Consider the following 16539-nt stretch of genomic DNA (forward strand, 5'->3'; position numbering starts at 1 on the left):
GCACGATGGAAAGCTATATCCATCAGCTTCCCCTAGTTACTTATGATATAGTGCTTGCAACATTCAGATCTGCACACTGAAAGCTGAAGTCATTTTGCTGGAGAATTTAGCCATGTTCAGACTGAAAAAAATGTTTGGTAATATTAGAAGAGGTTTCTTTTTTTAATATAAAAAAGGTAAATGTATTATTCTTAATTATTCTTTTCCCCAAATAATAATGGAGGAAGAATCAGAAAAGGAAAAAAGCTTTCACTTAAGGCAATTCCAATAGAAACAGGAAGGGACTAATTAGGAAACAGCAACTTCATTATTCAAGTATGTCTTGAAGATGCCTGTTGGGATCCTGTATAAAGGATCTGTTACTGTGCTTAATGAAAGTAGTTTCAGTGCCAATTATCTGGCTGCAGTAACCCAGGACCAAGCCACAAGCATTGATTATTGCTGATAATATTTTATGTAAATCAATATCCTCTAACAGAAAGAGTTAAGAGGAGGTGTTTCATAGAGCAATTTCTCATCTCATCTTACCTCAAAAGTATTTTTGGTCATGCCCGAGAGTCCATAATATGATGTACCCGTTGCAATAGCACAGACACAGAGTTCTCCTATTTCATCTGTTTTACAGAGCTGAGGAATTCCATCTGGCTTCACTGAACACATTATAGCTAGAGGAAGAGCAAAGAACAATAGAAAATATTATAAAACCAAATACAGAATAATATAAATGCTGTGGGAAAGACACTATGGGGGAAGTGGCAAACAAATAAATTATATGTGGATACTAATGTCTAACAAACAGTTCTTCAAACATTACGGTGTTTAATATTAAACTAATATTTACACAAAATAATATTTACACAAAGAATGAAAAGAGTTTTATGTAAACCCAATTTTTACACTGAAAACCAAGATCTAATGTGCCTTGCTTTCTAAAATATCAGTTGATTAGTAGCATCTCTGCAAACTGTGTCTGTGTGTTCTCAGTTCTACATACTGAAAACCAGATTTGGTCCAGCTGGTGCAATATGGAATACCCTAGATGGGCTCTAGATCATAATTACACTCCCGGAGAGAGACAGGCAACCAGGAAATTCACCTCTCCCTGAGCAGCACCATATGAAAGATTAAAATATTCCATCAGACTAGCACTGTTTTGCTAAGAATTCTTAGAGCTCAGCTGCCCTTTCCCTGGTTTTGTCATAGCAAGGAGGCAGCAGAATCTAAAGCAGAGGGATCTGAAGGCCCTGGTGTGAGCAAGAGGCAGCTTTATGCGTGAACCATGGGAGTAAGAGTCAGGTGTGCTGATTTAGCTACCAGCCCTCTACAAGAAGTCCAGCATGAGCATAGAGTTTGCAATTGAAAGACAATATGGTGAATAGAGGAGACCAGAAAAGAGTCAAAATCTCTTTTAAGTGCTAATAGAAAGAATCATGAAAGGGATAAAAAGGAGAGTGTACTCTTCCTATCAGAGTTTGTAGTATGAAGCACATGATGCTACATCTGTAACAGTATGTTTTATAACTATTAGACAACAATCAATCTTATCTTCCTTTATTTTAAGTTGCTCAACTGAAATTTTGTAAGATGCCTATTTTACATTTTATTCATTAATATTATCATTATCAGAGATACAGTTATGAGAAACTCCAGTACTCTCTTTTCCAGTCTCTATAACATTTCACTTAAAATCTAACTCATATAAAAAACCTTATCTTCACCTTTAGAAGCATTGGCTTCATTCTGAGTTTATCAACACAAATAGTTCAGTTCAACAAATACTGTATGAGTATGTCATGGTTAAGGAACTGATGCTCTGACACAGTGCCAGAGCGTTCAACGCCTGCTAATTTACTCGCTGAGGTAAATACAGAGAGGAAACCTCAGGATGTCAAAATCACAAGGTTTTGTTAGGTAATGCTTTGGGACTAAACTTCTTTAAGTATATCTATTACAATCCTAAACCCTGCTGTCTAACAGCAAAGTACCCCCATCAATGATTTGTACAGAAAATTAGTTCATAGTAGGGAGGAATCCACTCATAAAAAGTTTTAAAGAAGAAAGTTGTTCCAATCCTCACCTCCTGGCATCACTAGGCCAACATCCTGCACAGTAAGAACAGAAAGTTTTTCTTCAGAATCCACTCGAATCACTCCATAAGTGAGACCATGCATGGAGAGAACTCCTCTGCCAGGGGGCTGATTGCTGTCATCTGTTGGCCTGCAAACACAATTCATGAGATGAGTGGACAGAAGGCACTATCAGGCAAATGTAAACATTTCCCTATTCTTACTGGACCACTACTGCACTTTGCCATCTTAATTTTAATGCATAAAATTTAAATAACAATAGATTATTCTAAATTACCCCATGAAAGTTCAAACAAATAACACTTTCCTCATTCATGGTCACAGTGCTGGGGATGCAGCATCTTTGTATGCTTTGAGCATTGGCTTGCTCAGAATGAGTTCCAGCATGCTATATGATTCCATAGCATTGCACAAGCACGCAGTATAGAAGCGCATGCTGTATCAGGGGACACAATTATACACATATAGTGTTGCTTGAGCAAACTAATGCTGACCCAGGCAAATTAGTAAGCTGGAGTCAAATGTCAGACTCCTCTACCTCCCTACACCGCAAATGCCAAACTAGAGGCTAACACGGTGCTGATTTGGTTATGGATAATGCATCCATGGAGAGCAGACAGAATCCAGCTGTTTTCAAGGTTGATAAAACAGTCAATATTTACTTCAAGATTTTGAATTTTTCATGAATAATCCATTATAAGATGACTATTTCTTCTCTGACAATGTCCTTTTACATGACATTTCTCCTCTACTGTGCTTGAAATACTAGATGGGCCTTAGCCAACCAGGCTCATGTAAGAGCGGCAGTGATGGGTACTATAAATTTCAATTAATAGGTTTTATGAGGCATATTTCTCAAGTGACATTGTCAACAAAGAAGGATGTGGGCATTCTTGAAAATGCATTAGAGCATAACAAATGGAGCTAGTAAACAAGCACCTGTGATAAATAACTTTCCCATCATATAAAAGGAACTTTCAAGCACATTATTGATCAACTTTCTCTCACCCTTGCTCCCCCCCCAAATTTTATTATTCAGGACCTCTCAAACATGAAAGCAGAATGCCAGTCTCTACCAGGCACACACAGCTTCTCACAAATTTCTTAAGAGCAGAGGCCGCCTAGACTTTCATATACATTTCCTAGAGTTATTTAGCACATCTAAAGACTGTCAAAAAAGTGAGCAGGAGCTGATCTGAAAGACCCTGATTGTATACACAGCAATAGGGGTGGGAGAGAGAGAAGCTGGAAGCACCGGGCCTGTTAGGAATGTGTTAGGGAACACAGAGAACCAGGACTGAGGAATGAAATAGGGAGCTAAGTGCTCTTAGAAGGCATCTTATCAAGAATAATCCTGGAACATATCTTATTTTCTCCTATCCATGACAACCACTTGAGAACATTCCCAAAATAAGTATCTCTGCCAAGCAGAAGGAGGGAAATCACTTGGTAATAAGATGGGATACAAACAGCCCCATTTTAAAGTATAATTAATTTTAATACATTCAATGTTTCTGAGTGGGATTTGAAATTCTTTAAGAATACCTGCTAGTCAAAGGAAGATAAATCTTGCGATTAAGAAGGGAGCAACAAGACAAAGGTATAACTACACTTACTTCATGTGTTCAGTGAATGCAGGTAACCCACCAGATAAACCTGCCCCTCAGTTTCCTCAACTACGAAATGGGGACAATGTGTATTTATCAAAGCTTATTTGTTCATCCTGAATGGTTGTGCAGCATTCTGAGGACAAGTAACACTACCATTTGGAGAGGCAATCAATTTTAACATTATTTTCTGTCATTAGCTTAAATGTAAACAGATCTGTATCTAATTTTTGTAACTCCCTTAAGCACGTGAGTTCAGAGTCAGTGCAGAAAACCAAAGGGGAAAACCACAAATACCTTGACCATTATCTGCATGAGCTATGCCTTTAAGTATTAGGTTTTGTGCGTCAGTCTAAGGCTAAAGAACCTATTACACTTTTTCTAAATTACAAAGGTATTTCAACAGAGAAATGGTTTTGTTATTCTGTCTTGTAGGAAGATCAGTAAAAATACACCTTAGATTTTGAAAGAGCTTGAGCATTACCAGGGAGTTTTCTGGATGTGTGATCTCTAGGGAGTCATTTTAATGCATATTTCAGCTGTAACTCTTTGGAACGTGTATGATAATGACTTTACTGTCAGTGGAGATGGCTTGAGTAAAATAAAAAATACTAAAGCTTCCAAGTTCCACTGGTATTATCCTACCATTATACAGACTTTACAGAAAGGTACATATTCAATAATGTTCATGGTAGTAAGAACAGCTTTGCAATTACATAGTGAGGCACTGAAGACTTTTTTATTTGAATCACCAGCTATTTTATGTGCTAATATCTTTTTTATGTAAGATCTCAATGCTTGTTAATTTAAAAATGGTTTGAGGCTGGTAGAGCTGACCTAAGTGCTACCTAAGACAGTGCAGTTTACGAAGAAAGACTAACCTGGACAGGATGAGTCACTGATGGATAATTTTCAGACTTCTAAAATTAATAATGAAATGCCTGAAAGACAACGGCATTCTTGGCTTGTGTCTTTCTTCCTGTGATGTCTTGTTGGAAAGTTAATTGAAAATCAAGCTAATTTTCACTTGACATTATAGTTTAAAATTTGTGTCGGGAAGTGTTTTATTAATACTATTGGAGCGCTTTATAGCTTTATACTGCAAGTTTTAACATGTGCAAAAATTATTATGGCTATAGGAATCCAAACATAAAAACAAAGTACCAACTATTCAAGGGAAAATTTTGGCACAATTTTTCCAATACAGACAGCAGTTATGTAATTTACTGTGTGTCATGATGCTCGGGACAGGTGACTGCTTCATATTGACATCATGTACATAAGCCTTAAGTGGTTTTACTAGAGTTTATCAAATTCCTTTTTAGGCACAAATTCCACAGACTTAAACTTCCCAATGACTACTGAAAGCCTATAAATGGTTAAGAAGCAACAGTTAGCCAAAAAAACTCCCGCAAATGTCATAATTCTATTTAAGCACAGTATTTTAAAGTATGAATTTCCTCTGCAGCAATTCTATTTAAATTCCCACATTTTAATTAATTTTATGCTTATGGTGGCATTTTTTCCTTGTCTTTTTACAGAATGAGCTTTTGCACTTTAATCTGTTTCATTTAAAATTAGACAATATTACAGAAGTGGATGCTTTGTTATGAAGTACTCTGAAGCTAAATCATTATTCTCCAAATTCAGCTTGTATGTCTTCTTTGGACACAAACGTAATGAAAACAAAAAGTGCCATTCAGAAATTAAGTGTGCATATTCAATCTTGAATATTTTTTTTCATTTCTTTTCAAATTACCATAGATAATCCACAGTTTGTTTAACTGAGCTCTTGTAAAACAGTACCTTCGAATGGCCACAGTGAGAGCTTCTGGTGAGCTAGCACAGGGACAAATGACCTCCTGTCTGAGACCTTTACTTTGGAAGACATTGAGAAATGCATCACAGGAAGAAATAGACCCTGCAGTAAGGAAAAAAACATCAGAGGAGAGAAATAAACCTGAATTCTGAAGTGATGCTATTCAAACTGCAGACATACTTAAAGCACATATAGGCTTTTCAGGACAAAAAGTTTAGAAAGGACCTATATGACACTGAGAAATAAATCATATTTGTTATAACTATATATATGTGTGTGTATATATATATAGAGTTGTGTAAACACTAGGGAATAAAGATTCATTTTGGAGCGTAAAGTCCTTTCACTATGCTTATGCAGAAAAACCATTGCTGATAGATTTACAACATGAATCTCATTTTTTTTTATTTGAGGCATATTAAAGATTTAAATTAGCAAGCCACTATAAAAAAGCAGGACATCTATACTTCACTGTATTAAATAATATAGAGAAAGAGTTCATACTACTAATTGCCAGGAAGTGATCCCGATGCAGTTCTCTCTCTAGAGTAGTATAACTATTCCCCCCAAATTTTCAGTTACTTCTACGTCTGAGTGCCATCATTCAGAAGCAAATGTTCTGATCCTTTCTACAGCTCTAAGTTATTTACTTCAGTCTTTACATATGGTCGTCATGTTAAACAAAACTGGATTTACTCCAACTTACGTTGTGTGGAATATCAAGTTTGCTTCAGGATTAGCTAAAGAAAAATACATTTTAAAAAATCCAAAATTAATTACCGTTCCCATAAATTGTGTCATTTGCAGTAGATAAACCTTATACTTTGACAAGCATTTTAGGTAATATGGCTGCGGATTGAAACTTTAAGAGCAAAAGACAGGTCCTGCTCTCTGCTGGGCTGCAGAGGCCTCACTTACATGGGTTTGCTCCATCAGCCACTATTAGCATGCGCAGGGAGGAAAGGTTGATGTCTCGCTGGTCTCGATGTGCCACCAATGCCCAGTGCATGTCTCTGGATTTTACACAAGCAACTTTTGCTACAATGAGAATGGAAAGATTACGAGTATACCATATTGAAGCTTTTTTAGTTACAGCTTATTAAAGTGCATCAGGAATTCATCCTTTTGATTTTAACTTCAAAATGTTCCTTTGTATATTCTTGCCCCTTACCTTTGTATTGACAGACCTTCTGTATCCATGATAGCGGATTCACTTTCATTAAGGAATATGGAATACTTATAACATGCATCATGTTCATGACACTCTGGAATGAAATCAAATAAATGGCTTTTACTCAGTAATCACAGAAATTACTTATTTGTGTTATGGACATAGGCATCTATCTTAGTTGCTCTGTGCTCGTTTTATTGTCAATGAGGGCATTTCTTTTCCTGTCAAACTACTCTCACTAAGACGAAATGAACCCACAATTTTATAATGCTGTAATTAAGGAATAAAGATATAGACTGATCAGATCATAACTTTGAAGCGAAAAAAAAATTAAAGATTTTCTTCCTACTGATACTTTCAGCTATTTACATAGCAAAAATATAAAAATTATACAAGAGTTTGCATAGTTTTTGAGTGACCAATGCCCATGTTTGCTGCACAGGTTGATATTAACCCCCTGTCTGAGATACTCCAGGTCACAGGAATATTTTTGATTCACAAGCACAAATAACAGCAACATGTGTCTGAAGAAATCCAATCTTTGCAAAGACTGAAAACTATTAAAAGTAATGGGAAAAAAATAACAGACAGTAGAGAAAGTGTAGTCATAGATCAAGCAGGGAGCAACTTATTTTAACAGAAAATAAATGTTTTTTTTCTGTTCAAATGCTGGTTAATTCAGTATATTTCCTAACAAGGAAATAACCTAACAAGGTTATGAAAAGTTGCAGGAAGTTAGGAAAAGAAAATAAGTGAAGCCTGTGGCAGCAAAAAGATAATCTCCTGATTTGAAGCAGTCAATTGCTTTAGCAATTTCTCATTTATTACAACTGAACAAGCTGCCTGTAAATGAACTGCTGCCTTGCCTCAGTTACCACTTAAAAGTCATATTCTGAGCGTAACCAATCTCTACTTAGGGCAGCAGGTTAAATGCCATTTGTTTTGGAAAACAGGCTTAAGGAACCAAGTTCCTGACACAGGTAAAATTCTGCTGGATTAGATATCTAAACCTTTGCAGGATGGAGACCACAAAAGATACTTCCCTTTCCAGTCTGGCACAAGTGCTGATACAGGAAAAGTAGTCACATGCAACAGAGGAGGTTCAGACCAACACTAACAGCAAAGGAAGCCACAGGAAAGCTCTGTCAGATATTTACTTCCAACAGAAGTGATAGAGTTGGATCTGTAATATATTAATGGAAATGATCCCTAATAGACTGTTTCTGCCCCAGAAGTTTTACTACTGTCCTTTGATATTAGAGGCAGCATAATATTGCATGAGAAATGTGTAGGGACTCCTTGGCAATCACAGCATATAGGGTCCATCCAACGTGAGAGTCTCAAACAAAAGCGGGGACCCTTCAAAACTTGACTTCTATTCTTAAAGTGACAGTGAACAGCGCTCTGTAAGACATGAGCTGCCATGGCACCTATGGAAAACACCTTCAGAAATACATGAACTGGCTCCCTTATCAACTGGGGAAGACAATCAAGCAGCACACAGACAATTTATGCTACTTAAAGCATAAGAAAAGCTGTGGTGGAACAGAAGCACCTATTGGCCAGAAGTCTCACAGGTGGAGAACCTCACCCATAGCTGTGCCACTGGATCATTCTGACAGAAGCAAGTGCTAGTGCTTTTGATTTGTTTATTATATAAAGTACAATCTCAAAAATATACATCAGTAAGATCAGAATGACATAGGGAAAATAAGGCCAGAGTACTTGACATAAAGCATTTAAACACTCTGGTATCTTTATTGCGATCACTGTGGGTAAGTGCAATAGCAAAGAGCCATGGTTTGTAATTCAGGTATTTTTTACTTTCAAAGCAGAAAATTTTGTATTAGAAGAAACCTTAGGGCATCCTCTTGTGATGGCAATAAGCATATTAGCTTAGTTTGTTTTCAAATATTCACACAAAATAATAAAAGAAAAGCATACTTACTGTAAGAATCCCATGCCATAAACCAACATCCTTCTTGAAATCTAATACATTCACAATTGTTTCAGCTGTGCAATAAAAACAAAACACAGTTTAGTTTTTAGAGCATGGCACTGGCTCAAGACAAACCCACTCAAAGGAAGGAAATAGAGTAAACTTCAGTAGAACATGACTGATGACCTCAAAACTCAACTTTCAGAGTAAGTCTTCACTGCAGGATTTGTCTTGGCTAGGACGCTATTTGTCTTCTCTTTGGTACTTCTCCTAAAGATATTTTAAACATGTGTGCATGTTCAAAAGCAGTGAAAAAAACAATTAATCTAGAAGCCTTTAACACAGATCTCTGTGAAATATAAGACAGGTGAGGAACAAACCACACTCCACGCTGGATTTTAGTGATGAGACAGGGAAGTGTCCTGCATACCTTCCGTGTATCCACACGCCTGTGTCAGAGCCTGGCAGTGCGTCAGCAGCGCAATCCTCGTCACGGTCACCCCAAGCACACTGCCATCTTTACAGGTTTTGTACTAAAACAAAAAAAAGTAAGTAGGGAAGAGTCAACGTCCGTTAAAGTGTTTCCTGTGTAGGTGAATGATGGGCACATTTAATGACTCTATTTTAAGAAGGCAGTTTGGGAGGCTTTTTATTTTTTATTTTTTTTAAACACACTACTTCCAGATTGTATCTCTTTTTGACTGAAGCTTGCCAAGCTTGATGTCAGGAATCTCTCAGCTATTTGATTACAGGCATGGTGAAAAATAATTACAAGAATTCTACTCATGCTGATGACTGATGGATTGGTTAGGTTTAGCAGAGACAAAACTAGTTCAGTCTGCAAAATGTGCACATTTTAATGTGTTAAATTTTATAGGCAAATGAATAAACTTGAACTTCTCCCTTCTGCGTCATATATGGCATGAGATAAGGACTGCTGGCGGAATCGTTGTTGGTACTGCTGTAATAATCTGCATAGGAATTATTTTCAAGCAATATGAAAAACACAAGGGCTGCTTTGACTGCAAGAATATGGAAAAGTCATAAGAAAGCAACAGAAGAAAAATAGGTGGGAGAATCATCATTGATAACTGTGGTAATTTTTGCAACTCTATGCAAGAGTTTGAAAATGGTTAGTGGCAATTAAAGTAAATTAAACATTTATCTTTCATTATGATGAAGATAATTAGCAAGATTGGCAAGCAGGCATTTCTGCTTCTTTAACTCAGTGTCCTGGCCATGAAAAGATAGGAAATGTCTTTGCTCCATTCCTCTGAACTTACTACCTTTGAACAATCATTTAAATTCAGTACAAGGATCACTGAATTTAAGACATTTGAATTGAAGCGGGAGGAGAAGTGGGAGGAAAGGAAGGAAAGATAATTAAGAGAAAAATACAATTAACAGGATTGCTTGCTTTTCCTTCCTGGTGCTAATCTTTCAGGAGGGAGTGTGACCCTCGAAGCAACTAGTGACCAGTAAGCCTTGCAACAAGAAGTTCCTTCTCTTTCAAAGGGCCTTTCCTGTGAGAGCTGAAGTTTCTTTTTGAAACTTGCTGTCTTTCTCATGGCTAGTTTGCAAACCCGCAACACAAACAATACCTAAATTGGTCAATTTTAAAATAATATTGCTTCAACCTGTTAGATGACATAAAAACACTACTGTTAGAACTCCCAAAATGCAATTTAACATTTCATTACCTTTTCTGAAATCAATACACAGTATCATTTATTAGAAAATATTGCTTGTTAGTAAGCTAAAACAGGATGTTCTTTGCTTCTCTAACCAGGGAATGAGTAATTATGTTTATCTAATCCAGAAGTGCCAGATGCAATGATTCAGGGAGAAGATGTGTCTTCATTAACTCACCTCAATGTAAGCTGTGTCATTGTTTGCATCCTTGATATGTGGGAACCAGTCGCGAGGCGGCTTAGAGAGATGCTTCGACTCCGTGACAAACCACAGCAGCTTTGGCCAGCCTGAGAAACGGTCGCAAAGGAAAGTCAGCTTTTGTTGAGCTTCTGCTGGATATGTCAAGATAAAATTCTTGTCTGCCTAAGCTTTCTCTTTCGGCCCAAATGCCTGTGTGTCACCATTACTTAACATTGCTTCTTTTAATCCTCAGCATCGTGTGAGAAAAGGAGACTTTACAGGACTGCTTTCTTAACACTGCTACCAAAGACCGAAGCCTTCTAAGGCAATCCCTGAAGAAATGGCTGTGCAGTTTAAGCTCTTATTGACCTAAATAGTTTATTACTACTCTCCTATTACTGCTCTCCCATCAGAGGTTACCAACCCCAGCACTAAGCTCCAGGCCTGAATCACACAAATGCTTCTCACTGACTCCCGGAGTCTTAATCCTGCTGCCACCTCAGGTACTTCAGGTGCCAGCTGAGCGGGCAGGGAGCTACACGAGGAGCCCCAGAGGCTGGAAAAGGGGAGACAGGAATTCCTGATAGCGAAGCAGTGAACTAAGGCTGGGAGCAGCCCCGCAGCAGCCAGGGCTGCTCCTGTGGCAAGTGGTTCCCCAAGGTCCTTGCCCCAGCGAAGCTCAACCTCGTGTCTAACCTCGCTGAAAGGAGACAAATGGGATGAATGGGGCTGTTGTGAGCTACACGTGCAACGCCTGGGCCATGATGACCAAAGGGTAGCTTACCTTTAAACTGGGGTATCTCCCCTGTGGGGCTTTTAGGCAGTCCTTTATGGCATGCGTCGCTCGTCAAGGCCACAGTAACGCCACAGCTCCCAAGCAAAAAACCTATTTGTTGGCTTCCGGCGTCCTAAAGCAATGCATAAAATTGATTAAAAGTGGCTCCAGGCTGCACAGATTTTTATTTGTTAGCACAATATCTTTGGAGGAAAACAGTCTCTTTCCTTCAAGTAACTTAGCTTATTAGCTAAACCAATTTGTACATTGATAAAGCAATTCCATAACCGACATGTTTTCTGGTCTGTAACAGTATAAATCATAAAGAGAACTGAAGAAATCAGATGACTTCCTCTCTCTCATGCCCTTAGAAATGACAACTAGGAAATAATTTGAATTATAGATGCTTCAGGCTGGAGAAAGCTCTCACCTTTGAAATGGCCTCCTGGTTATGATGGGCACACAGTGCTCACACTATCACTCTTCGTTGTTGACATATTCCAAGAGCAAGATAGATAGTCAAGTGCCCATTAAAGAAAGTGCATTATGGTCTACTTTCATCAAGGGGATATAGGTAGTGAGGCTAAAATGTCATTTAATGATTTTCAAGTCTAGGCCACAGTTGTCTGCTCCCACAGCATTATGTCTACTTTACATCCAATGTCTTGCCATGATTCTTTCATGAACTTTACATCTATCCATTAGGCTCTTCAACAGAGAAAAGCCCTAGATGTAAATCTGCACAGAAGTATTAACTCCTTCCTTGTCAAATGTTTCTACAGAAAATAGCTGTCAGAGTCTCAAAAATCCCATCTAAATTAAAATGTCTTTCAAATCAACTGTAGTTGCACAGGCAGCCATGGAGGTGACCAAAAATAGATTACAGTTGTTCACTTATTCACTGCAGAATAGTATAATGGAAAGAAGACCTCAAAGCAAATCTGACCAATTTTTTATGATTTTTTTTGTAAACGGGAAAAGAAAATCGCTCCTCATCACAGCCTTTGAGACCAGATGCTCAGCTACATGTAAGGGAGATCACCAACTTCCTAAATCATCCAATTTAACCAATACTTAATTTACCCCTTCCTCTATTTAATCTCAAAAATGCTTAGTGATGTATGTTCCCCTAGGCATCTACCTATCTATTATATCTACCATCAAAAAAATGGTATTCAAATGCAGGAACTGCAACCTGCTGTCAAATTTAAATTAAAATTAATATTCCTGTGTTGAAACACAGGCAGTTCCACCTCCATATGAGGAAGAACTTCTTTCCTGTGAGGGTGACAGAGCCCTGGAACAGGCTGCCCAGAGAGGTTGTGGAGTCTCCTTCACTGGAGACCTTCCAAACGCATCTGGATGTCACCGTGTGCCATGTGCTCTGAGTGTCCCTGCTGGAGCAGGGGGGTTGGACTAGATGATCTCTAGAGGTTCCTCCCAGCCTCAATCATTTTGTGAAAATTAAAAGTTTGCTAAAAGCGTATATAAAAGGCTGCTAACAAAATTGCTTTGCCACTGCCAAGAAAACACAGATTTTCAGGCAACAAAGTCCCAAGTAACTTTGGACTTTACAAGCAGAAACTCTCCTAACAAACTGCATTTAGACACCCAGCATAAGCCGGTGGAGAGCGCAGAGCTGAGGGCATCAGCACATCCCAGCCCGGGGGAGAGCATCCGTCAGGAAGCGCTCTGACAAGTTCTTCTCATAGCAAAACAGAACAACAGGGCAGGAAAGCTGATACTAACAGTTTGGGCTTTCTAGATTACACAAGGAAGAATGATTATGTTTCTGCTTAATAACATATCAACTGGTTTAGAGCGTGTAGGCTTAAAAATTATTCATTTACTTATAGTATTCCACACACAAGCAGAATCATGTATAGTTTACTTAATACAATCTATCCACACATCAGCTAATCTAGTAACATGCTCCTTTTTACTTCATGACAACCCCATTTCAAATAGTATTAAAAACTTCAGACCATTCTTTATTCTACACAGTTTCTTCCATTTGTAAGGATAAGACGGCTAAACAATTGCGTGCTGAAACACCACCAGAAAAGATTAGAAGAAATCCAGCAAGCACAGACAAATTGCAATGTCTTTCATAGACTTTCAAATCCTATTTCATGCCTTTGATGCCCACATTAAATCCTGTTTTGCAAGAGAAAAGCAAACCAAGATGCCTAAATGTGATAGCGCACAGCTCATAACAGCCACTGGAGTTTCAGTTGAGGACCTACCCTCAACTGAAGGAGGTTCTCAAGGAAGGAGAATGTTTAACTCAATTTTGGAAGTTTTCTGGTGGTCTAAACGCATTGGTCCAGACGTGGAAAAGCAGAAAACAAGAAAAAAATCTGCTGTTGAAAACAAAAAATCAAATTCTCCCCAAATATAAAATCACATTCCCGTGCAACCCAGTTTCCACCACCACTTCACCTCACAGCATCTCACGGGGTTGGAAGAAACGTCGGGTTGGAGCAGAGCCCAAGTGCACCCAGACCCTGCAGAGCTAGGGGTAACCCTGCCTGTGACACACACCTACCACGGTTTGAAATGCCGCCTAACGCAGGTCCAAGGAAGTAATAGTATCGTGGCATCAGGTTTGAGACCAAGCACTGCCTTTGGAAGCAGCATTTTGCATCCCTTGAAGGCAGAGCACTTGCTGGGGTACGATAAACAAGGCCTGCACACACCTAAAGAGATCAATCTTTCCGATGAAGCGAGCTGGAAATCCTCCCTGCTGCAGGCAGCTATTCAAGGCTCTCTAAAGACTTTTGTTAAAGGTTCCCTAAAGGTTTTCACTAGGACCGGGAGGCAAGTTGTCGTCTTCCTGCTGCAGAGCGCGATAATTCATTGTTAGGATTAAAAAAAAAAAAAAAAAAAAAAAAAAGTGTGGCTGCATTTTGACACTTAGTTAAAATCACTTTTCTGACGCTTTGTGTGAGTGGCTAAGGCAAGAACAACAAGTCAGATGCTTCCTCCACGCGTGAGAGCATCCTTATCTAGCAAGGAAGGAAGGAAGAGGTGGCCTGTGCAAGGGCTGGGCTGATAACAGTTACTCCTGCGCACTCCTGGAGCGCAGGCTGATTTAACAACGAGAGCGAGGTGACAAGGCAGGGCACTAATCCGCGCTGCTGGGACAGCCCTGATGGGAGCCCATTCGTCCTGAATAAAACTTCTCTGGTAGAGACAAATAGGCCAAGCGTCAGATAGAAAGCTCAGCACTCTGGGACCACGTGCAGAAAGGAACCAAGGAAACCCTCATTTTTTAAACCTCAAGAATCAAAGACCTTAATAAAAATTAAATATGAAGCAGACGCAATTTTCACAACCAGGTTTAAAAGGAGGGAGTCAGATGTCTCACCAGCCATAGCTTTGCTCTCTGGCAATCATCTGCATGTGAAATCCTATGAGTAGCCTTAATGACCACAAGTCTTAATGCAAGCAAGGCAACAGTTATTTTTGGCAGGAGACACAGGATAAAATGGGGTATGTCCCTGAGGAATCTACCATTTCCTAGGTTTGAAAATGTAAAAATAAAATGTATGTACATTTGTTCTATGTTTCTGGAATATTTTATATTTGTCAGTGTATCATCAGGTACAGCACAATAGTAACTAAAACCAAGAGGAAACAAGGCTCATTTCATCTCACTTGCTGAAAATGTTTGAGCAGCAGGAAGGGGTGTCAAGGTGTATTTCCTAGGGAATTACAGTGCTGCCTTCAAATGGAAGAGACACCAAGACAATTTCACCGTCTGGGAAAAAAAGACATCGCTCTCTAGCTGCTGCTAAAGCTTTAATAACTTCTCAAAATTTAATAAAAAAACCTTTCCTGAAAAAGTTTTTATCCTTGAGAAATATGAAGTGTTCATTTTTATTTTTATATTTTTTTTAAAAAAAGAAGTGTCCTAGAGTGTATATCTGAAAGCTGCCTCTGATAACACCCATGTACGTTCTTCCAAAGTGCTGTTAGTGCTAACATCTGGAAGAAAGTAGAAGTGCTTCCAGAAGGACACACAGTATTAAATGCTCCAAGCCAGGAAAAAGTGGTTTTGATAGAGAAAACAGGTTTTATATGCTTGCCTGTCATAGCATGCTACAAATCTTTATCAATCACCTTTATCATAATCAAGGATCCCAGATCCCTTTTTTTTTATATCCATAGCATGTGATTGAGTATGACTACGAATGTGCTGTGAGAACAAAAATGTTATTTTTAAGATTACAATCTCCTGCCTGTATCAGAAGAGAATAACTATATTCATTCTGCTCATGAAAGGGGAAAAAATCATTAATAGCCTCAGCAATATGATGAAAAGGAAATAAAAAACATATTTTAAAAAATCTTTTCATAAGGCAAATGGGAACTCACTCTGTGAAGCAGAACTTCAACTGTCAAAAATCTCCTACTATCCACGCGCCAGGCTTTGAGGGCCCATTCTACCATCTACAGCTCACAGTTTGCGTCGTGCCGCTACCCGATTAACAGCAGCTGACAGTTCTGAAGGAAGAGATGCTGCACAGAACGTGCTGAGAAGTGACTGCAGCTATTTACCAATGCTTGGAAAACATAAATAAGGTATTTGGGGAGAGGAACACCATTGTAAAAGAATATAATCCAAGGCATGAGGATTAGTCACGAAACATTTGGGGAGTGCTCACGTTAGAGGGATTTCCATAGCGTTAATGCAGAGAAGGAAAATGAGATAAAATGTGCTGTTTATTCTGTTGTTGCAGTAGCTGTGGAACCTGATTGCTGCTTCGCCAATAAAGAGTTAGTTTTGATGTACTTCAAAGAAACTGTGCTTTCAGTTTCATAATTTAGATATGGACTTGAGTCTAAGAAGCCAAACACATCCATGACAGAGAATTTCAGATTTTTACTCATCATCAGTAATATTCTGAGAATAAAGCAAAACTGAAGAATGTTGAATGATTTCTGGGAGTTCTGTCAACCTACCCCATACGGCTGCTTGCCAGACAAGTCTCCTGACATGCTCTGGGAAAGGACAACTAATTCCAGGTATTCGGTTAATACAAAGATGCAATATAGAAAGAAAGAGCAAGAAGAGATGGACTGTCATCCAATAATGAACCTGAAAAAACTCTACCAAAATCTAAAAATATTACCGTCATGATATGGAGAATACAGAACATGAGCAAAATCATGGGCTGATAAAACAAAACAAAACACCTTTTACTTTAGTATGTATATAGATGCCCTTTAATATGTGAGCCAAAAGAGAATCTGGCTTCAAATA

The 16539-nt window shown here is 38.5% G+C and overlaps 1 protein-coding gene across 2 annotated transcripts in view; it reads right to left on the minus strand.

The window, feature by feature from the left end:
• DIP2C (DIP2 acetate--CoA ligase C (putative)) overlaps positions 1–16539 on the minus strand; it is a 289728-nt gene that overhangs the window by 64107 nt on the left and 209082 nt on the right. For both annotated transcript variants that reach the window (XM_088525179.1, XM_088525180.1), the window contains 9 exons: positions 11280–11403; positions 10493–10602; positions 9054–9156; positions 8633–8697; positions 6685–6778; positions 6432–6551; positions 5501–5615; positions 2078–2217; positions 529–665 (listed from right to left, as the gene is read on the minus strand). In XM_088525179.1, the coding sequence (XP_088381305.1) occupies positions 529–665; positions 2078–2217; positions 5501–5615; positions 6432–6551; positions 6685–6778; positions 8633–8697; positions 9054–9156; positions 10493–10602; positions 11280–11403 (1008 nt within the window). The remainder of the gene's footprint in view (positions 1–528; positions 666–2077; positions 2218–5500; positions 5616–6431; positions 6552–6684; positions 6779–8632; positions 8698–9053; positions 9157–10492; positions 10603–11279; positions 11404–16539) is intronic.

The sequence above is a fragment of the Tinamus guttatus genome, unplaced genomic scaffold, assembly GCF_059628265.1.
Source record: "Tinamus guttatus ecotype Peru unplaced genomic scaffold, ASM5962826v1 Tinamus_guttatus_pri_ptg000225l, whole genome shotgun sequence".
NCBI classification, from domain to species: domain Eukaryota; kingdom Metazoa; phylum Chordata; class Aves; order Tinamiformes; family Tinamidae; genus Tinamus; species Tinamus guttatus.